General features: G+C 44.6%; 1 protein-coding gene across 1 annotated transcript; it reads right to left on the bottom strand.

The window, feature by feature from the left end:
• Positions 1-7598: 7598 nt before the first annotated feature.
• GABARAPL2 (GABA type A receptor associated protein like 2) lies at positions 7599-18936 on the bottom strand. Its single transcript, XM_060132022.1, has 4 exons — positions 18764-18936; positions 18377-18432; positions 17056-17228; positions 7599-8207 (listed from the first exon to the last, which is right to left on the bottom strand). Exons 1-4 carry the CDS (start codon positions 18795-18797, stop codon positions 8117-8119), a joined length of 354 nt encoding a protein of 117 aa, XP_059988005.1. The 5' UTR covers positions 18798-18936; the 3' UTR covers positions 7599-8116.
• Between the last annotated feature and the right edge of the window lie 4976 nt (positions 18937-23912).

Here is a 23912-nt window from a genome sequence, read left to right as displayed (position 1 = left end):
CAGCCCCTCAGCTGGGCGGACAAGGTTATTTTTGGTAACCTCAGCAAACGCAGGGTCAGGGAAGTAGAAGCTGGCCTCTCCTGGGCTGAGGAGTGAAGGGGAGTGAGAAATTGGAGGCACCCGTGTGCTGTTCTTTGAGAAGGACCCAATCCCTGTTCTCACTGATGTAACTTAAAAAGTTATTTAATAGTTCAAACATAACAATAAAAAGAAAGAACAGCAGTAAATATTTTGCTATATTTGCTTCAGGTTTTTATTTTCTGGAGAAATAAAACATGACTAGCTATATTTGAAACCCCACATTGACCCCTCCCTGATACTGTTCCCCTCCTTCCATTAGGTAACCACCACCCTGAATTGCATGGTTATACTTTTATTACATAACTTTATATCTGTGAGCAATACTTAGAATTGTTTTCCATGTTTTTAAACTTTATAGAAATGATATGCTGAATATACTTCTGCATCTTGCTTTTTTCATTCATCAGCACCATTTTGGAGATTTATTTATGTTAACATATGTAGTTCTAGTGCATTCATTTTAACCACTATATAGTATTCCTTTGTATGGCTATACCACATATTATCCTTCTGTTCTCCTGTTGCCAGACATTTAATCTGTTTCCAATTCTTGGCTCATGTAGACAAGGCTGCAGTGATCATTCTTGTACACGTCTCTTGTACATGGGTGGGGATATTTCTAGGATATATACCTAGACATGGAATTTGCTAGGTCATGGGTTATCTGCATCTTCAACTTAACTGAATATTGTCAGATTGCTTTCCAGTGTGATGGTACCAGTTTACACCCACACAGCAGTTTATGAGGATTCCAGATGTTTCATATCCTCCCCAACATTTTATATGTTGAAACTTTAGCCAATCTGATGAGTGTGAAAAAATAAACCAGAGTTTACTTTCCTTTGCATTTCATAAGGCCACCAACTGTACAGTGCAAGTCTGCATCTTTTAGTGTAGAGGTTGTACACTGCACAACTCTAGGGGGCACCGTTCATATTGTAGTCTTTGTGAAAGGCACTCGATAGAGTTAGTGCATGGACAACATATACAGTGGACTGAAGTTAAGGATTCTTCGTCTTTGCCCATTGTTCTCTTGGGTGGTTTGTCTTATTGGAAGAGTTCTTTATTTATTTTGGATATTAATTCTTTTTTGGTTTATATTTGTTACAAACATTTTCATCCAATCTGCAGCTTCTATTAATTTTGTTTAAATAAAGTGTTTAATTCTTTAAAGTTATGAAGCTTTTTCAAATTCCATAATATATGTGGTCACCTTTTATTAAAGAGAGGTGGAGTGATATTCCCATTTAATAAGACAAATCTTTTGTGACATCAAAACAACTTTTCAGCATGCCCTCAGTAAAAATATTACTGAAGAATAATATTGAGGAAATAAAAAACATAATTTTTAAAATTTTAATGTGATAGACCTAGAGTCTGTCATACAGAGTGAAGTAAGTCAGAAGGAGAAAAACAAATACCGTATGCTAACACATATATATGGAATCTAAGAAACAAAAAAATGTCATAAGAACCTAGGGGTAAGACGAGAATAAAGACACAGACCTACTAGAGCATGGACTTGAGGATATGGGGAGGGGGAAGGGTAAGCTGTGACAAAGTGAGAGAGTGGCATAGACATATATATACTACCAAACGTAAAATAGATAGCTAGTGGGAAGCAGTCACATAGCACAGGGAGATCAGCTAGGTGGTTTGTGACCATCTAGAGGGGTGGGATAGGGAGGGAGACGCAAGAGGGAAGAGATATGGGAACATATGTATATGTATAACTGATTCACTTTGTTATAAAGCAGAAACTAACGCACCATTGTAAAGCAATTATACTCCAATAAAGATGTTAAAAAAATTTTAATGTACTTAAATTTAACCTTTTTCTTTATTGTTTGTATTTTTGTAGCTTATCTTAAGAACTTCCTCCCAACTCTTTTTATTTTTTATTTTTTTTGCGGTACGCGGGTCTCTCACCACCGTGGCCTCTCCCGTTGTGGAGCACAGGCTCCGGACGCGCAGGCTCAGCGGCCATGGCCCACGGGCCCAGCCGCTCCGCGGCATGTGGGATCCTCCCGGACCGGGGCACGAACCCGCGTCCCCTGCATCGGCAGGCGGACTCTGAACCACTGCGCTACCAGGGAAGTCCCCAACTCTTTTTATTTTGAATTTTTATTTTATATTGGAGTATAGTTGATTAACAATGTTGTGTTAGTTTCAGGTGTACAGCAAAGTGATTCAGTTATATATATATACGTATCTATTCTTTTTCAAATTCTTTTCCCATTTAGGATATTACAGAATATTGAGCAGAGTTCCCTGTGCTATACAGTAGGTCCTTGTTGGTTATCTATTTTAAATATAGTAGTGTGTACATTGTCAGTCCCAAACTCCCAATTTATCCCTCCCCCCTTACCTTTCCCCTTTGGCAACCATAAGTTTGTCTTCCAGGTCTGTGAGCCTGTTTCTGTTTTGTAAATAAGTTCATTTGTACCACTTTTTTTTTTTTTTTTTTTTTTAGATTCAGCATGTAAGTGGTATCATGTGATATTTGTCTTTGTCTGGCTTACTTCACTTAGTATAATAATCTCCAGGTCCATCCATGTTGCTGCAAATGGCATTATTTCGTTCTTTTTAAAGTTTTGCTTTTCCAGCTTTAGATGTTTAATTCACCTTGAATTTATTTTATAATCCTGTTATATAGTATAGGAATCTATTTTCATGTATATATAACCAATTTTAAATAATGGATTAACTAGTTCATCATTTCCCCTTTGATTTTTCACTCCAGATACTTTGAAGTACTGCCTTTTTTTTTTTTTTGGCCATGCAGCTTGCGGGGATCTTAGTTCCCGGACCAGGGATAGAACCTGTGCCCCCTGCAGTGGAAGTGCAGAGTCCTAACCACTAGACTGCCATGGAATTCCCAAAATACAGCTATGTTTTAAACATGGATCTGTTTCTGGGTTTCTGTTGTGTTCCCTGGTTTATGTGTCTGTCTCTTTGCCATATGGCACAGTCTTAATTACTTAATTACTGCTAATACAAATCTCCCTGGCCTGTTTTTCTTAACACTTCTTGGTTATCCTTGGCTTTTGCTCTCCTACATGGATTTTACCATCAATTGTCAGATACCACACATACACACACATACCTGATTGGGATTTTTATTGAAATTGCATTAAACTCACAGATTAACCTGGAGGCAATATGCATCTTTACCATATTGGATGTTCTCATCCTGGAATATGGTATATTAGTGTATCTTATATTAAGTTTATTCCTATGCACTTATACATTTTGCTCCTATTGAAACTGAAATTTTTTCCTGTAATATTCCCTAACTGGTTACAAATGGTGTGTAGAAACATCATCAATATTTGTAACTGATCTTGTATCCAGCAACTATGGAGAACTTTCTTATTCTAATTTGTATAGATTCTCTTAGATTTTTCTATGTGGATTATCACTGTCTGTATATTATGGTTTAGTCTTCCTTTCTGATTCTTATGGCTCTCATTTACATTTCCTCATTATATTCGTTTTATGCCAGGACAAAGTTGAGTAAAAGCACTGATCGCAGACTTCAACAGCTTCATTGAGATATAATTCACATACCATAAAGTTCACCCTTCAGATTTCCTTTTTTAGTTCCTGTTTTTAATAGGAATGCCTCTGAAATTTTACCATATAAGTAACTAATTGCTGCAGTCCCATTTGTTAACTGGTTCATCATTTCCCTGATGACTTGTCATGCCACCTCTGACATGTTTTATACACAGATCTATTTCTGGGTTCTGTTCCATTAAAGTATTTGTCTATCCCATTGTCAGTACCACACTGCCATACTCACCATAGCTTTATATACTAATGTACATATTTGCTATAGAGTTTTTATGAATACCCTTTATCAAATTAAAGAAATCTTAATTTGCTAATAAGTTTAAAAATAAAAAACTATAAATAGGTTTTGAGTTGTTTCAGGTGCTTTCCCTTCATCTAGGACATGATCATATAGTTTTTGCCATGTGATCAGGCCATCCAGGATGCCTTGTTCTCTTGCTCTCTGTACATCCCCTGCTTAACCAGTCCCTGCTTCACCTACACCCTACTCACATGGCTGACCTTCCCTCTTAATCATAGAGCCTAATCAGTAACTGCCTATGTACTTGCCCCCAGCTAGTGATTCTTCTAATCTTTATATCAAAACAGCTCCACCCTGCTAGTTTTATCAAAGGGGGTTTGAGGGACATGCCTCTCTGATGGTTTCCCTGGTAATGGATGAGCCAACCTGACATCAGTTCCCCGTAACAGGTAACCTTCCCCCCCACAACAGGTAACCTTCCCCCCCACACACAGCTTCCTGGACTTCTGCCATGTCCTGCCTGCTGTCTGCCATCCACAGCGGAGTGTCACTCCAGGACCCTTTTGCTCCGGATGTGTAAGATCCCCTATCCATTAAACAACTGATGTCTCTGTCACTGACTCTGGGCTCTTTCTTCAGTCTGAGGCTGGGCAAGTACAGGCCTTGAAGGCCTGCGGGGTACAGCCCAACATTCTCCTTTGTTAAATTTGGTGTTTTAGGGCTTCCCTGGTGGTGCAGTGGTTGAGAGTCCACCTGCCAATGCAGGGGACACGGGTTCATGCCCTGGTCCAGGAAGATCCCACATGCCGCGGAGCAGCTGGGCCCGTGAGCCATGGCCACTGAGCCTGCGCGTCCGGAGCCTGTGCTCCACAACGGGAGAGGCCACAACAGTGAGAGGCCCAAGTACCGCAAAAAAAAAAAAAAAAAAAAAATTGGTGTTTTATTAATAGACATAATGATGAACTATATAACCCATTCTTGGGCTAAGTGCTACCTGGTCATGATTGTTTTGGTATACTACTGAATTTTATTTACTAATATTTAGGATTTTTCTATGTTGATGAGATCAATGTATAATTTTTCTCATAAAGTTTTGGCCATTGAGATTTTGTCTCAAAATTAATTTTTGATTATTCCCTTTTCCTAATCTCTGAAATTTTAAGAAAGGATTAAAGGTTCCTTACATAGTTTGATAAAATTCATCTGTAAAATCTTACTAGTGTCTGTTACAGACTAGAGTCGGGGGAGACTACGTGCAACTTTTTTTTTTTTGGCCACACTGCGTGGCTTGTGGGATCTTAGTTCCCCGAACAAGGATTGAGCCCAGGACCTCGGCAGTGAAAGTGCAGTCCTAACCACTGGACTGCCAAGGAATTCCCTTTTTAAAAAAAAAAAACCTTCACTCATCTGTTGCATTTTAAAAGCAGTATTAACATATCCATTTTTATTGACTGATATTACAAATAAGGCTGCTTGAATAGTTTTTATAGGTAACAGTTATTCTCTCCTCTGTTCCAATAATACTTTCTACATACCACTTAGAACAGTGCTTTGTAATTGTTTATGTGTTGGTTAGCACCAGACTGTAAGCTTCTGGAGTAGGGGGTAATGCTTTATTCATATTTTCCCCAGTGTCTAGCACAGTGTGAGACATACTGTAAATAGGAAAAAAAAAAAATCACAAAATGACACTGCCAGCTATGTCTTTTCCCTTAAATCTCAAGTTTGGAGTCTCAGTTCTGCCACTCGTTGGCAGTGTGGCTGGCTGCAAGAATGACACTATCTCGTAAGGGCTTTTTGAAGATTAATTGCAACAATGTATGTAAATTATCTGGTATATCTAGTGAGTGCTCAATAAATGCTAACTATAAACTACTTTTAAAAGAAAAACAGTTGGCTTTCTGATCCCATCTGGAAAGCTGACATTAGTAGAGTACTTGGAGGGATTGCTTACATAATTTGGTAAAGATGAAGTTAAATCTCTTTGTTCCTTCCCCAGTAGAAAATTGGATAGTCATTTTAACTACATGTTCTTAGATCCCTGGATGATACCTGGTTTCTTTATTCTGATGATCTGTGTAATGGCTTTAGCCTCCAGCCACAGTCTGGGGAAGACTTAGAGAAGTAAATAAGCATTTCCTTTTAGATGCATCTGTGTAGTGGCAAGCCTACACATCTAATTTGTGAGAAATCATAAAATGTATGGCCTGGAAAAATCTGAATTTTCATTTGTAGGAAGTGGTTGTAAAGCAGCACCATGAATGCATGTAGATATAACGTGTATGGTTATCATTCCAACACGGTATGTAATAATAGTAAAAGACTGCAAACCACCCAAATGCCGTTAATAGGGCACTAGTTAGGAATGTTGCTGAAAACTCAGCCTCTGTGCACCAGTGCTGCATTCAATCTCGGAGACAAGAGTTTTGGGTGAAGCAGAAAAGCTTTATTGCTTTGCCAAGCAAAGGGGGACACAGTGGGCTCGTGCCTCAAAAACTGTGTATCCCAACCCCGGGGGGATTTGGTGAAGAGTTTTATAGCAATGGGCAGAGTTGCCCATAAGATTAGGGTGTGTGCAGGGCCTGCATCCCTTTAATCTGGCCCCAGGTGGTCTCCTCCTACTGAGCTTCTCTGTTTCCCTTAATCTGGCCTCAGGTGGTCTCTTTTTTTTTTTAATATTTATTTATTTGGCTGCCTGGGTCTTAGTTGCAGCACGTGGGATCTTTAGTTGAGGCATGGGGGAATCTAGTTCCCTGACCAGGGATCGAACCTAGGTCCCCTGCGTTGGGAGCAAGGAGTCTTAGCCACTGGACCACCAGGGCAGTCCCAGGCCTCAGATGGTCTCTTGATAAGCTTCTCTGGTTCCTTTAATCTGGCCTCAGGTGGTCTTCTCTGGAATGAAGAATGCTAACATCTTCCATTTGTTGGGAGTTTTAGTTCTGTAAAGAGCTCAACGGTGTTATGTGTACCCCTTGACCTGGAACCAGGACCTGCCCCAAGGCTACACTGTTGTTTCTTGGCTGCTCCTACCACCTTGTCTCTGCATCCCCTCCCTTCCCTGATCAGCAGCTGTTTGAATCTGCCCTTCGAAACTCAGGGAAGGTCATGGAGGCTGGAGTCTATTCCCTACAAGAAACGGGGAACACGTAAAGGCTTCTGTGCCCATGAGCCCCACAGGGTCCTGTTCAGTTTCAGTAATAATGATATATCCACACAATGCGATACTAAAATAAATTTAAAGGCTTTCTATGAACTGATATGGAAAGATCACTAGGATATACTGTTTTTAAAAAAACCAATGTACTTAAGTATAGATATAATGTGTTCTCTTTTGTATAAGAAAAAAACATTTTGGACATATATTCATATTTAACTGAACTTGCAAAAACAAACTCTGAAAAGAAATAAGATGCCAGTACAAGTAGTTTCCCAAAAAGTGGAGGGTTAGGGTAATCAGAAAACAGTGGTGGGAGAAGGACTTCTCCATGTATACCTTTTTAGAGAGACTTGACATCTGAATCATGTGAATATATTAACCACTTAAAAAAAAAGTTCCCTCCTCATGACACAGACCACTGCTTCCTGTGCCCAGCTGTGCTGCCATAGGCCCCACAAATCCTCCTCCTATCCTGGCAGATGTAGGAGCTACTTCTCTGACCCATTTATAAGAAGGTGAATAAAGGACATGGTCACACTGCAATGCCTTTATAAGAGGAAGTTTTATTGTTAATTATTTACTTTAACAGTTTCAGAAAGAGGAACAGATTAGCTCAGTCCAACATGATTGGCAGTTGGCAAAATCTAGTGAAGCAAGTGTTCTGATTGCTAAGGATTTAATTTGGATGCTTTTAATACTTAGCCATCTAACACCTCAAACATAATCGAGAATAAATGCATCATCTCCCTCCCTTTCATTTTAATTCCCACCTACCTCTCTTCAATATGGAAATATCTTCGTTAAATAAGATTCCCAGAGGAACAAGTTCCCTGGAGAGTATAGCCATGAGGACAGTGCACAAAAAGAAAAACTCAAAATAAAACTCTGTATGATAATTTACTAGTCTAAGGAAACAATACCTTCCAATATATTAAGAAATAAATCCAGTTACAAATGCACTGATAGGTCTATGTTAAGAGGTTCTGGTATAGTAACTGAAAATGGCCAGCTATTTACAAGATACACAAGCAGGAATGGTGCACCCAGCCCAGCACTGGCCCTCAGAAACCAAAAGTGTTTTCTCCACTGTAGGCCACATACAAGAATCCATCTTCATCTTTTTCCTTCTCGTAAAGCTGTCCCATAGTTAGGCTTGAAAGAGAAAAACAAAAAACAACATTGAGAATTGGGTTTGATTACTGAGTCTACGTGTTGGGAGAAAGATGGCTTGAGGATAAGGAATTTCACTACTTAAACTAGCTACTGTCACACCTTTGGTGGTAGGTGATAAAAAGTAATTCTCTGGGAATCGGTAGATAAGACTAGAATCAACCTCCATCCTCCTGTCCCAGGCAAGGCCATTTGACTCACCCTTACACCAAGGTATTCCTTCAGAAGCCAGCTCTAGCTCCTAGGGTGGATGTGGTTGGTTAGTACTGGTTAGTGCTTTCGCAATGCTTTCTGAATGGGGGGGGGGGGGCCTAGGGAGAAAAGCTAATAAGCAAAGTAAGAGTCTAAGAGGCCCATCCCTGTGTGGGTGAGAGACAAAGGTAAGGACGAGTACTTGTGCTTTCCTCTCCTCAGGGCTGGTCTATTTGAAGATTTATAATTCGTACCTAGCATGATAAAGAATGAGTGGGCTGATTCCTGTGGAAGTTCGCCCGCCAGAAACCCTGTGCCCCAGAGATCTGCATCGGCGTCATCGAAGGGAAGTTACTTTCCTCACATGTAATGCAAAAAGCTCTCATATTATATCTGGGATCCAAAGAAGTTTTGCCCAAGCTTCCTAAGAACCCTCCAGAAATAGATATTGCTCAAACTAAACATGTGTGGGTGGGAGAGCTGGCTTTCCCTCAGCAGTAAAACAGACTGCAGCAGGGGAGACCTAATCTAGTTCTCTGCTGAGGTGCACTGGCTCCAGAGTAAGACTAGTAACACCTGGAGCCCCAGGTGAGCTCTGGCCACATGACTGCTCTATTAGAGATAAGCAGGAGGTGCAGACATGTGCTAAACCTCAGCATGACCATGCGTGGTGGGGTCAACCAGAACCAGCACTGACAAAGCAGTCTGAGAGCCGGCCCCCGAGGTGACAGAGGTCACTAAGCCCGGACAGGTCTTAACAGATGCTTAAATGCAGGACTCAGGAGAACAAGGGCCAGAGGGTAGATAAAGAGGGGTTGGAGGCCTCAAGCTGGTGAAGCAAAGACTGCGCCATGCTGCTGCTTTGCTCCTGGCAGCTGTATGGGACCACCATGTAAACAGGAATGCAGACCACATTTACTTATAAAGGGGAGTTTTTCTCCTTTCCTACTCTTCCTGCCCATTTTCAAGCTTAGCTGGTTCGGCTGTGTGGGTAGATGAGAACTAGTAATAACGTAGGCGTGGATGAGTATGAATACAGAATGGCCTGTCACTGGCAGGCCATTGTACAATAAAATTGTGCTTCCTGTGAGGATCTAACTGGAATTTGTAAAATAAGGACTCCCTGAAACAGCACTGTCCACTACAAATTTCTCCTGTGATAGAAATGTCCTATATTTCTGCTGTCCAGTGCAATCGCCACTATGTTCAGCACTTTAAATGTGGCTCATCTGAATTGCTATGTGCTGTAAGTGTAAAACATACACAAGATTTCAAAGTATCAGAGTATGAAAAAAAAGATGTAAAATATCTCAATTTTGACTACATGTTGAAATGATGCCATTTTGGATATACCAGATAAAAAATATACTATTAAAATTAACTTCACCTGTTTTTCTTTTTTTTAATGTGGCTACTAGAGAATTTTAGATTGCATATGTGGTTCACATGCCATTTCTATTGACGACACTGCCCTGGAACATGTGAGGACTTGGGGGGCAGTGGGTAGAGGGAGGAACCCGTGCCCATGAGAACACCTGTGGTGGGTGGTAGGTCTCAACCTCAGCTGCACAGCAGAAACAATGGGGAGCTTGAAAGACATGCCCCACCCCAGACCAATTAAATCAGAATCTCTGGAGGTAGGACCCAGGCATCAGTAAGTTTTAAAATGCCCAAGATGGGGACTTCCCTGGTGGCACAGTGGTTAAGAATCCGCCTGCCAATTCAGGTGACACGGGTTCGAGCCCTGGTCCAGGAAGATCCCACATGCCGCAGAGCAACTAAGCCTGTGCGCCACAACTACTGAGCCCACATGCCACAACTACTGAAGCCTGTGCGCCTAGAGCCCATGCTCCGCAACAAGAGAAGCCTCTGCAATGAGAAGCCTGCGCTCCGCGATGAAGAGTAGCCCCCACTCACCGCAACTAGAGAAAGCCCGCCCGCGCGCAGCAAGACCGAACGCAGCCAAAATAAATTAATTAGTTTTTTAAAAATGCCCAAGATGATTCCACAGGCAGCCAAGTTGAGAAACAATCCCCTTGCCAGAGGGAGAGATGCTTGTCTGTCTTTTTTTGTTTTGGAGATGCTTATCTTTAAAAGCATGGGATTAGGAAGTAGAGTGAGCCAGGAAGTGGAGTGAAGAGCCAGCAACTAGCAAAGGGCTTGAACAAGTAGCGGGGGTCTCTCAAGAAGACTTTTACCCTGGTGGTTAGGAATGCCCTGAGGAACCCAGCTTTTCCCTGAGAATCCTCAGAATGAGGCAAAGGGGAAAACAGCTACCGCTACTGCCACAACTCTCTTGCCCCGCTTGGTACAAGTGTCCAGGGTGACCGTGATAAGACCTGAACTACAGTCTCCCCACTATCATTACCAAAGGGGTTTGGAAGGAGCGAACACTGCGTGCAATTCAAAGGCGGCAGCCACACCTTGATGCCTATGTCAAGTTTGGTTCCATCTGCCAGACTAAGTTCTGCTCTTCTCCTAGCAAGTTACAAGCCCAAGGGCAGTGACTCTAAGTTGTGCTGCTGAGTTAGAAATACTTGAGGAACTTATAAACCCCAGACTCTGAACGTTGTCTGCAGTGAACAAGACCACGGAACGACTACTGTCTAAGGCAGGCTCTGAGACTGACGGGGTTGGGGGAGGAGGACCCATAATCATGTGGCTTTCTGTCTTCAGATTCCATTGTCTTTTAAGTAAAACTTTGGTTTATATATTTAACAGTGCCCTAGCAGCTATAAAGGCTGATCATAAAAATTCTAATTATAATAGCAAACACTATGTGCCAAGCACTTGTTTTAAGTGCATTACATGTATTAACTCTTTACCCTCAGAACAATCTTAGGAGGCAGGTACAATCATAATCCATAGTTCAGATAATAAAAGTGAGGCACAGGGCTTCCCTGGTGGCACAGTGGTTGAGAGTCTGCCTGCCAATGCAGGGGACACGGGTTCGAGCCCTGGTCTGGGAGGATCCCACATGCCGTGGAGCACCTAGGCCAGTGCGCCACAACTACTGAGCCTGTGCGTCTGGAGCCTGTGCTCCGCAACAAGAGAGGCCGCGATAGTGAGAGGCCCGCGTATCGCGATGAAGAGTGGCCCCGCTCGCCGCAACTAGAGAAAGCCCTTGCACAGAAACGAAGACCCAAAACAGCCAAAATAAATAAGTTAATTTAAAAAACAAAGTGAGGCACAGAGAGGTTAACTAATTCATGCCAGATCACAAAGCTAGGAGACATTCTTACCACCAAGTTGTGCTGCCTCCATGTGAATACACAACTAGATCTAATGACCTAACGTCAGCATTCTTGTACCTTTTGTGAAGACCTCCCTTAGAATAGCACTTCTCACACATACAAACATGCATAGGGAATCACCTGGATGTCTTGTTAAAGTGCCTGTTTTGATTCTGAAGGTCTGGGTCAAGGATGAGATTCTACATTTCTGTCTAACAAATTCCCAGGGAAGGCCACTGCTGCCAGCTTCTGTATCACACATTGAGCAGCAGGTCCTTCAGATCCTGTAATTTTACAATTAGATGGCTGTGCCTAATGATTTTAAGAGCCCTTTCACTGTTCTCCTTTTCTCTGCCACGCAGTGTCATGTGGAAACTCTACTTAGTTGGCAGTAGCACAGTGTCCTTATACTCAGGGTATCCCTTGGGCAGGAACTTGAAAACTGACAATGCTCAACACTGGGAGCTAAATGCTCCAGTCAGCAGCCCGTGACTGAACGCCTGATTCCAAGGCTTCTCTAGGTGACGAGAAAGAAGACTGGCGCATCTGTACAGTATAATTCAAAAACAGCACGTGTGGGATCAGGCCACACATACAGAGTCAGAATAACTTGGTCTGGAGCCAAAAAAGAGCAGGGCTACAAATACAGTTTAAAAATACTTTTTTTAAAAGTCCCATTAAGGGGCTTCCGTGGTGGCGCAGTGGTTGAGAATCCACCTGCCAATGCAGGGGACACGGGTTCGAGCCCTGGTCCAGGAGGATCCTACATGCCATGGAGCAACTAAGCCCATACGCCACAACTACTAAGCCTGCGCTCTAGAGCCCGCATGCCACAACTACTGAGCCCGCAAGCCACAACTACCGAAGCCCACGCACCTAGAGCCGTGCTCCACAACAAGAGAAGCCACCGCAATGAGAAGCCCGCGCACCACAACAAAGAGTAGTCCCCGCTCGCCGTAACTAGAGAAAGCCCACATGCAGCAACGAAGACTCAATGCAGCCAAAAATAATAAAATAAATTAAAAAGAAAAAAAAGTCCCATTAAAAGAATAGCCAAGGCGGTTAACCGCTGTCTGGTGCAGCGACCTGGCGTGGGGAGCCGTGGGAGGGGAGGAGAGGGTGTCGCTGTCGCTGATGGCTGAGGCGGCAGGAGGGAAGCTGGATCCCGGGCGGTGGGAGGGAAAGCAGGAGAGAGGGTCTGGTGAGGCGGCAGCACTCAAGGCCACGCTGGGTCAGGCTTGGTTCTTGTGGAGTGGGGTGCAGGGTGCCAAGCCAAAAAAAAGAAGAAAAAAAAAAAGAATAGCCAAGGGCTTCCCTGGTGGTGCAGTGGTTAAGAATCTGCCTGCCAATGCAGGGGACACGGCTTTGAGCCCTGTTCCGGGAAGATCCCACATGCCGCGGAGCAACTAAGCTCGCGAGCCACAACTACTGAGCCCACATGCCACAACTACTGAAGCACCCATGCTCCGCAACAAGAGAAGCCACTCCAATGAGAAGCCCGCACACCACAAGGAAGAGTAGTCCCCACTCACCGCAACTAGAGAAAGCCCGCACACAGCAATGAAGATCCAACACAGCCAAAAATAAATAATTAAATTAAATTAAATTTTTTAAAAAAGAGCCCTCTTTAAAAAAAAAGTCATGAGGGACACAAAATAATTTAAAAAAAAAAAAGTATAGCCAAGTGGAAGGGCAGGGATGCAAAACGTGCCCGTTTTCAGCAGGCAGCATACAGCAGAAGGCTGGTGTGTTCCTTTAGGACAAGTTCTGTACACCTCTGAGAAGTCGGGCTCCCCTCTCAGAATCCAGAGGCCCAAGCCACACAGCACCAGATGGGCCACTACTGGAGCAGCCGAGGATCTGAAAGCAAAGAGACACTCATCCAAGAAGAAGGCTGCTGAGCAGTGGTGGTAGGGGACTGCCACCTTCAAGCTCTGAGTCTGACAAGGGAAGAAATGGGAAAGCCAGTGGCAGTTTTAAGCCATGGAGCCAAGCTAAAGGTATGGTGGGACCCTGAAGTACTGAGTGAAGTGAACCTAAATTGCCCCCTAAAACCCTGTCCCCTACACTTCCATTCAAGATAAACTGGTCTAGACAAACTAACCAATAATAAAGGCACTTTTCAGAAGGATCCACACCCAGGAATGGCCATGCTGCTGAGGGCACGCCAGTTTCAAGCTGCTCACCAGCCTACGAACTGGGGGAGGCTGACCTAGAACTGTGTGGATGCCCTATCCCTGCACAGCCTTCCCCTGGGCCCAGCCAAGGCCAGGCTGCGGAGGCTGTGGGGTCCAGCCTGACTCAGGAATTGGCTGGGCTGATGGGCCACCCGGCCATCCATCTGCTCTGCGCCCCACGTGCTTCCACTGTATCTGGATTTATCTCTTTCCCAGCAGGGGGAGGGTGGGTGGGGCGAACTGGGAGGACAACGGCCACTGCTGTGGATCCTGGAAAGGCACAGGCCTCAGAGTGAACGTTAACATGGCCCTAAAGGCTGCCCAAGATTCTAAAATACAAAAATTAACTACTGCTTATTCCTTTTATCAGATTTTTCTCTGATATAAATAAACTCTATTCCACTGTTAAGATAAACCCTGCTCTTGAAGAGGTATTTACCCAGAAATGATCAAATGTGCTTCATTTAAGCACCTTTCTAAATGAAGTCTGGACTGTAAGACATCACAACTTCTTTTACTTAGTACCTCTTTAAGAGCCAGGAGCAACTAAACACCATAATCTTAAACAGCACGGATTTCCCAATGTAACATTCCCAAGTTATAACATCTTAGATCTATTTTATTTAATAATATACTCCTGTTTCTATTTTAGACAGGGGATTAAGAAGACTCTTATCTGTGCTCTAAACAAAGACCAAAGGTGGGCACCACTGCCACGTCTGGGTTCCCCTCTAAAGCCGTGACTGGGAAACATACACTGATATTCTTTCTCAAGTCCTGTCTGCACCAAGGCATAGTTTTCCCTTCGTTTCTGGCCCAATTCTGGATGCAGGCACCTAGGCAGAGAATTCAACTTTTCAATGGGAAATGGGAAAAGGCAGTTGAGATTTCCCCTTTTTTAAAAAAGAGAACTCAGAATTTTGAAAGTAAAACTCTTACAGACTTGCTTCTGTCTCTATTTCTAGAATCAATATTTAATACTAACTACTCAAACAATAATCACGTTATTTTACGTGATGGTCACCTGCAAAGTTCCGCTCCAAGGCAGGAACAAATGAAGTTACTTTCGCTCAGCCTCAGACGTAAATTATCCTTGTGTAGATCTGTCTGTTATGGTATGGGGGAGGGCTCCTCCTCTCTCAACTCTGATTTCCCCAGCCACTCTCCAAAGGCTGCAAGCACTGGCTGAAGGTTAAAGGAGGCTCCATGCTTCCCTAAGGAGGCTGAAAAGTGCTACGAAAGAGGCTGCTACTGCCTTGGGGAGGAAATGGCAACACTGAGTCAAACAATAGCTTTAGGAAGGAGACTGGCAATTTTGTTTGTGAAGCCATCAGTTGCATAAAGGCCAATGATGTCACATGCCTCTTTTATTTATAAGCAAATTTGTTTTTAAGAATAAAACCAAACAAACAAAGAACTGGTACATTAAATATGGGGCAGGAAGTCATTAACTGGGTCCAAGGGCGCTGAAGAGCCTGGGCAGAGGGGCTGGTTAGTGACTTGGGTCACTGGTGTAATCTGTTTCAGGGAGGATTCTTACCAGGTTGGAAAGGCAAATAAAACTTAGAAAATGGCCCTGAAGCAGCCTCTGCCGCCCTGAGAATCACTTTTCATTTCCAATTCTATTTATATTTCAGGGATAATGGGGGAGAGGGCGTTAGTTAAAATCTTCAGCCATTTTAATTGCTAGATAACGTAATCTTAATGTCTCCAGAAGCCTGCTTCCTTTCAAGAAGTATCAGAGGATTAGAATCAAGGAAAATAAAACTCAATGCCACAGATCCTAGTCACCTACTTCCTCCCATAGGAAGCCACCACCAGGAAGGAGAAAACATAGGGCCACCAAGGAGCTGCAGAAGTTGCAGGTGGCATGAATGAAGATTTACCTCCCCCACTACCTGAAGGGAAGCGGAGAGTGACCACAGATGCCCAGGGCTTCACCAGCCTTCCCTGGTGAAGAGTGTGCCTAGCACCACACTGCCCAGAGGCCTGCGAAGGAAGGCTGGGAGAGCCCAATGGGATGACCAGGTCACCCCTGGCAACACCGCAGCTTCCTGAGCTACAGCTGTAAGCAGACCAATGGCACCCATTAGGCAGGACCTGGCCTGTCTCCTCAAGCAGAACCTTGGCCTAACGGAAGAACCTTCCATTTCTCCCTTATACTCTGCCAAACACCAAGAGGTGGAGGTGGTAGAGACTGGGAAAGAGAAAATCAGACCAAAAAGTAGCCAGAGTTGTCTACCTTTCATAGGAAAAGGACTAGAACTTGGCTTAGGCCTCTTCTGGAGCTTTCAAGGATTTTCAAAAGAAACATATTTTGGCCACATTGGGCTAGTTCCCAGGAGTTCTTAAAGCCTTAGCTTCAGAAGTACTATTTTTGGGGGGATAACAAATGAAACTTAGTTTGGGTCACTAAGATGAGACGCAGCCAGGAATTCACATTCAGAGGAGGGGCCTAGAAGTACTCAAATCAGTAATAGGAAAGGACTGACCAGGGATACAGACTGAGCCAGAAAATTTTCCTCTTTCCACAGAGGACTAAAGTCAGACTGTCAACTACCTAGAAGGGAACTGTAATGCCCCTGCCTAGATTCAGGCCCCAAGTTATCCCAAAGATTGCTTCCAGGCAGCACAAGAGCAAGAGCAAGGGGGTGGTTACTCTGAAAGTCAGAGCAGGTGGTACCAAGAGAGGTGTAAGTCTGTAAAGAGACCTCAGAGCCCTTTGCTGGCCAGCAGCCATTTCCACGTACTTGAGGATCAGACAGCTGCTCTCAGGGTACTCTCACAGTGGCCAGAGCTGAGCCTGGAAAGCGAGCAAGTAGGCAGGGTGATTAACTGAAGCTGAGCCTCAGCAGAGACCACAAGCTCCTGGGGAAGAACGACAGGACTTATTTCATGGATCATTTGGAGAAAACCTCATTTCAGGCTTCAGTTCTACTGATAGCTTAAGCCTAATTAAGTCCTGAACTATTTAAAAGGATTCTTGGGTGTTTGAGGATAAAAAAAAAAAAAGAAATGATGATATTTAAGTCCAGGCCTTGTTCTGTTTTTTTAACCCAAAGCGCACACCCACCTATTGAAGCCCTTTCTTGTTTTCCTTGAACTCCTGATGTCAGGGAGCACAAAAATCAGATTTCTCGTCAGGACCTCTAAGAGTTTTCAGACCTCCAAAGTTTTGAGTTCTGTAAGCAATCAAGCAGATGGCCAATAGCAGTAAACAGCTCTCACCTGGACTGTGGGACTGTCTTATCCACAAACAGGAATATTGCCTTTTCAGAAGGAAGCTGGATCCTTTTCCTGATGATCCACATGAACTGAGCCACAGTGATGTCAGATGGAACCAGATACTTCCGTTTGTCAATGTCAACAATCTGAGAGCCTGAGACTTTTTCCACAATCACCTGTGAAAGCAAAGAAAGGTCAGGACTAGATTTCTAATGTGAGGCTCTGGCCCTGCATTGTTGGAGAGCTGATGAACAGTGTGTGGGCAAGGAGGTGTTTGGGAAACTGCATAACATGAGAAAATATGCCCCTGATTTAATAAACCACACACTCTGGAGGTTAAGAACTGATATAAATGTGTTATAGGGAAACGGTAAGTGCTTTTCTGTGGTCAACTATTATATTTCTCATCCCTGATATCAGCACGCATAAGAGAAACACAGCCCTCACTACAAAGCTTTTCAACATTTTGTCTGGGCAGACTCGAAAATATCTGGTGAGGGTTTCCTCTACAGCCTGTCACTCCAGGCTGGACCACAGAATGGATCTGCCTTCACACTACAGAGGAATTAAGATCTCAAGGAACACAGGAAATGAGAATGGATGGACTAATGGGAATGACTGGCAAGCCCAGCCAGCCAAGAACGAAGCTCTTCATTTGGCCTGTTGCTTCTCTCTGAACTAAGTTGCAAATTTATCCCTCCTGCCCCCTCCCCAAAGGAACTGTTCACAAGCAATAAGCTACAATAACAGGCCTGGATGTCCTTAAAAATAAATAAGGGTTACAGAAACTATCTCCCCTACCATAGGATAAATACAGGATAAGTATCATTGATTAAACACAAGCCACTAGAAGTGGCTTCTCAGATTTTTTTAGTCAGGAAAGGATGTCAAGATCAGAGTGAGAAAAGGGAACTAGAAGTCAGGTAAAGATGGAGGCTCAAAGTTAAAGATCAATGTCCTGAGACTAAAGTACCACTTCCAAGACCAAAGTGAAAGTCTCCCTCCACCACCATTCCCAAAAGTGGCTGTGACCTGTTGCCCTGTCCTAGAACATCGTTTATTACATAATTGTCTAGGGAAGCCCAGAGGCTTCTGACAGCTTGTTGGCCTAGATCAGGAGATTCAGCACTGAGGCATCCTGAACAGCATCAACTCAAGCCCCTCACGCCCCGGCCCCAGCTGGTCCCTTACCCAGTCTGGCCCATCTACTACTATAACTGGGACTGGAATCTAAACTTGTCAACTGTTGAATGGCCTGGGGCCCTATCACGCGTCCTAAACAGCAAGGGTGACAGCGAGGTGAGGGGGCGGGGAGTCCACTCACCGGAACCCGGTCGGGATATTTCGCTCGGATCTTCGCAGATTCCACGCATCTGTGTTCTATGGGAGAAACGCACCGGGCTGACTGTCGCGCCTGACCGGCCGGCCGGGTCCCGAGCCCCCGGCCCTCCTCCCCACCGTGACCTGCGAACGCCCCAGGTCCTCGTTCAGGCGTCCCGGCAACCTCACTCCCCGGTCCACTGGCTCCGGAAGGTCCCGCAGAGGTCGGCGCGGGGTGGGTGGGCAGCCGCCCGGGGTGCCGGGACCTCGGCGACCCGAGACCAGAGTGCGGCATCCGCCCCACCCGGCCCAACCCAGGGCGGCCCGAGTGGGGGAGGGGGCCCACCCGCCGCCCCAGCCCCCACGGCGGGGCCAATGGCCGAGCGCTTACCCAGCGAGTGGTCCTCCTTGAACATCCACTTCATGGCGGCGGCGGCGGCAGCGGGGAAAGGATGCAGCCGGCTCTCGGAGCCGCGGAGCTCAGCGCACCAACCACAACAACAACGACGGCGGCGGCGGCGGCGGCGGCGGCGGCAGCGGTAGCGGCGGCGGCGGCGACTACACGGCAGGCGGGACTTCCGGCTACCGGAGTCTAGCAACCTTCAGAGGGCGGAGCTTCCGGCGCCGCTCGCTGGGACGCCGCGCCAAGGGGCGGGGCCTCATGTCAAGGGGCGGGGCCGCATGTCAAGGGGCGGGACAGGAGAGGGCGCTGAGAGGGGCTGCCGGCGGAGTGGGGATGACAGAGTTGGTGACAGATGTCCGTGAGGGATATTGGTGAATGGGGAGGGGATATTCGAGAACTGGTAACAGGAGTGGGGTCTCGGTGGACGTTGGTAAGGGGAAGGGGTGAGTGGGGCTCTGGCTGATGGGATAGGGCTCTTATAGAGGACTATTCATTAGGGAAACCTGCCTGGGGCGTTGGTGACAACAGGGGGATTTTGTAGGTATGGATGACAGAAGAGGGTTCTCTGGTGGTTGGTGATGGCAGGGGGTCTATTTAGGGCATTGGCACTTTGGGGAGTATTGTTTGGAGTGGCTACAGATTCGGGGCTCAATCTGGAGGCTGTGACTAGTTTGAGGGGACTGTGTGGGGTGGGGTACTGATGACAACCCGGGGGTTCAGTATTGGGGACAGCCATAATAGGTTGCATTGGACCTAGAAATTGAATTTAAACAAATCCCATTTCCTTCCCTTATTCACGAATAAATGTTTGAATAAGCATTTAAGAAAAGCTATCATAACTACGCATTTGAGGAGTGTAACATCACACTTATCACAAAGAGCCCCCTTCGCCTTAACTGGCAGAAGAGTTAGAGGTGACTGTTTGGCTCAGAGAATTCCCCTGATAGCTGGTCATGAGACGGGTTTCTTTGCCATTCAGCATGGGGTTCAGCAATCACAGCCTAGGCTGTGTGTGTGTGTGCCATCTGCCTGAGCACAGGCCTTCAGGTCTCCAGTGATGTCATTCCTTTCTTCCTCCAAGAGTCATCAGGGCAGTCTGCTCTGGTTCATCATCTGTTTATGAGCTGGTGAATACGGAACAAGATACTCACTTAATTGGGACACATGATCCTTGCCACGTGCTTGTGATTCTGATGCATCTGACAGGCCTGTTTGTTTGAACATTGTCATTCATCATTTCCTCAGTTGAAACTCCTGATGGATGTTGTGGAATCTAGCTTTATTCTGAAATTATTTTTGATATTTTAAGACTGTGTGTCTGAGCAGCTAAAATCCGTGTTTGTTTCTTGCCTGTTTTAAATGAAATGAAAAATCCTTTGAATTTCATACCTAGAAATTATTGTCGTTGCATATAGGAGCACTGTTCTAAGTGTTGGGGGAAAGCAGTGAACAGAACAGACAACACTTGCAGTCTTACGGAGTTTGCATTCTAGTGGGACAAAACAAAAAAAAATATGTTGGGTAATGATAGGTGCTGTTTAGAAAAATAAAGCATGGTGCTTGACTAGAGAGTGATGTGTGGGATCAAATGCATATTAGATAAAGTGGTTTGGCATATTCTAGGAACAGGAAGGAACCCCTTGTGGCTGGAGCTGAATAAATAAGAGGGTGTGTGTTAGGAGGTGAGATCAAAGGGATCTAGAACAAAAGTGAGTTGAGCTTTGAATTCCATTTGAAGAACTTTGGATTTTATTTAGAATGAAATGAGAAGTCAGTGGAGGGTTTTTGTTTTTGTTTTTGTTTGTTAGTATTTATTTATTTGGCTGCGCCGGGTCTTAGTTGCAGCATGTAGGATCTTTAGTTGTGGCATGTGGGATCTAGTTCCCGGACCAGGGATTGAACCCAGGCCCCCTGCATTGGGAGCGTGGAGTTTTAGGCACTGGACCACCAGGGAAGTCCCAGTGGAGGGTTTTAAGAAGTGTGACAGGCATGAAGAACCTAGGGGCAAGACGGGAATAAAGACGCAGACCTACTAGAGAATGGACTTGAGGACATGCGGAGGGGGACGGGTAAGCTAGGACAAAGTGAGAGAGTGGTAGTGTATATATGGACATATATACACTACCACATGTAAAATAGAGAGCTAGTGGGAAGCAGTCACATAGCACAGGGAGATCAGCTCGGTGCTTTGTGACCACCTAGAAGGGTGGGATAAGGAGGGTGAGAGGGAGGGAGACGCAAGAGGGAAGAGATATGGGAATATATGTATATATATAACTGATTCACTCTGTTATAAAGCAGAAACTAACACACCACTGTAAAGCAATTATACTCCAATAAAAATATTAAAAAAAACAAAGTGTTATGATATGACTTTCCTTTTTTTTTTTTTTTTTTGTGGTACATGGGCCTCTCACCGCTATGGCCTCTCCCGTTGCGGAGCACAGACTCTGGACGCACAGGCTCAGTGGCCATGGCTCACGGGCCCAGCCACTCCGCGGCATGTGGGATCTTCCCGGACCGGGACACGAACCCATGTCCTCTGCATCGGCAGGCGGACTCTTAACCACTGTGCCACCAGGGAAGCCCTATGACTTTCCTTTTTAAGTGATCAGGCTAGCTTCTGTGTAGACAATAGACTATAGGGGGTTGAGGATGGAAGCAAGGGAAGAGTTAAGAGGCTATTGTGATAATCCAGGTATATGATTTTGTTGGTTTAGACCAAGAAGTTATCTGTGGGGGTGGTGGGAAGCAGCTGTGTTCTAGATATATTTTGAAGGTAGATCCAACAAAATTTGCTGGTCAATTGAATGTGAGATGAGAGATGAGTCTAAGTCACGGTTTTGGAAGAAAGGAGTTGCCATGTACTGATGTACTGGAATAGGGTGGAGCCAGCGGGGGGGTGGGGGAGCAAAGCAAGGCTTTGGTTTTGGTTATATTAAGATGCCCAAGAGACACATCCAAGTAAAGATGTAGAGTAGGTAGATGGATCTATGAGTCTCAAATTCAGAAGAGAAGTATTTAAAGCTATCGAACTAGAGATCCGCTAGAGAGTGAGTATAAAAATGAAAATACCTATTTTGCGAATAGAGCTAAACACTGAGGAATGAAGATGGTTATTCACCATCTGATAATGAATCAGTGAAGGAGATAGAAATTGGACCGAAGACCCCCTGCTTCCCTTTACAGAGCTGGCCATTGAGTCCTAGTTCAAAGCATGTGTACACCAGCTTGCACCTGGAAGAACTTAGTACACTTCTCAGGGGAGAGATCCGCTGCTCACCAGCTTACAGGCATGTATGTCATCTGATGGTCTCAATGATGTGCAGTGTCTATCTTCCATCTTTACCTACCTTCTTGATGTCCTTTTCCAGTTCACCATTCTAACTGGTGTCTCTGATCCACCTTGATGATATACATCACCTTCTTTACCTATTGGGTCATTATATTTAGCTTACTGAATGTTCTAAGGACACTGGATCTCTTCCTTGAGAGGGTTGTTAGTTGATGAGGTGAGTCAGAAGGAGAAATAGGATAATACATATATGCAATTACACATTCACCAACTTGTGAAACATGGAGAGTAAATTTCAAAGGTATGTGAACATGGATACTGAGGGATGGCTAGGACAATGGGGGCTGACACAAAGCCAAGTGTGGCTTATCAAGAAGGACTTCACAGAGGGACTTCCCTGGTGGTCCAGTGGATAAGACTCCACACTGCCAATGTAGGGGGCCTGGGTTCAATCCTCGGTCGGGGAACTAGATCCACATGCATGCTGCAACTAAGGAGTCTGCATGCCGCAACTATGAGCCCACATGCTGCAGCTAAAGATCCCACATGCTGCAACTAAGACCCAATGCAGCCTAAATAAATAAATAAAAATTTTAAAAAAGACTTCACAGAGAATGTGAATTTTATGTTTCAGAAAGAAGGGTGCATTTTCCAAAGTGTAAACTTTCCTTAACAGATAGAAACAAAGCCTGGAGTTGGAAGAGGGAACTGGGAAGTCAAAGGTTTGGTGATATAAATGCCAAGGTGAAAGAAATGTTGGAAAGTGTTGAAGCAAACATTCAGGAGTTCTAACCTGATTCAAGAGACCCTGAATGGGCGCTTATAGAAAGGAGTAGAATACTATTTTTTTAAATTTTATTTTATTTATTTATTTTTGGTTGCATTGGGTCTTCGTTGCTATGCGCGGGCTTTCTCTAGTTGCAGCGAGCAGGGGCTACTCTTGGTTGCTGTGTGTGGGCTTGTCATTGCCGTGGCTTCTCTTGCAGAGTACAGGCTCTAGAGTGCAGGCTCAGTAGTTGTGGCGCAGGGGCTTTTTTTCTCTGGCGTGTGGGATCTTCCCGGACCAGGACTCGAACCGGTATCCCCTGCATTGGCAGGCAGATTCTTAACCACTGCGCCACCAGGGAAGCCGTAAAATATGATTAAAATGCATAGTTTTTAGAGAACGACTTTCTTTGTCCTTGGAGGTAAATTGCATAAAACACGAGAAAATTATGGAAATGGAAACTGAGACGTCAGTTCTTAGTCAAGAATGTGTGAAAATGACACAATATAGACAAATCTTTAGCATTTAAAAAAATTTAATATTCTGTCAAGAATTGAAATAAAACCACAAAAAGTAGTTTCCTCAAATCAGGGGAACAAAGAGTAAATATCAGTATCTGTTATTATTAAACACTTTTGCAAAGCTCATGGCATCTCAGAGGAGGCTGAAGCACTTCATACACCCAAATTCTTAGTAGTTACCTCCGTTTCAGCAGTGACTAAGCTGACACCAGCTACAGCATGTGTTTCCTTCTGAAAGAAGGAGCTTTGGAGGCAAACACCTCCTTCCTCACAGCAGAGCCACCCTCAGGAAGCAACATCAGAACCATCTATTCTAAATTTTATTTTAATGAGTTTTTTTTAATATTTATTTTTTTATCTTGGCTGCACTGGGTCTTAGTTGCGGCACTCGGGAGCTTCCTTGTAGCATCTTTAGTTGCGGCATGCAGGATCATTAGTTGCGGCATGTGGACTTCTTAGTTGAGGTGTGTGGGCTTCTTAGTTGCGGCATGTGAACTCTTAGTTGCAGCATGCACACGGGATCTAGTTCCCCGACCAGGGATTGAACCCCAGCCA

This window comes from Lagenorhynchus albirostris, chromosome 19 (genome assembly GCF_949774975.1).
Source record: "Lagenorhynchus albirostris chromosome 19, mLagAlb1.1, whole genome shotgun sequence".
In the NCBI taxonomy this organism is placed as follows: Eukaryota; Metazoa; Chordata; class Mammalia; order Artiodactyla; family Delphinidae; genus Lagenorhynchus; species Lagenorhynchus albirostris.
Note: the sequence above shows the minus strand (reverse complement) of the source record. Positions and strands in the feature narration are given on the sequence as shown.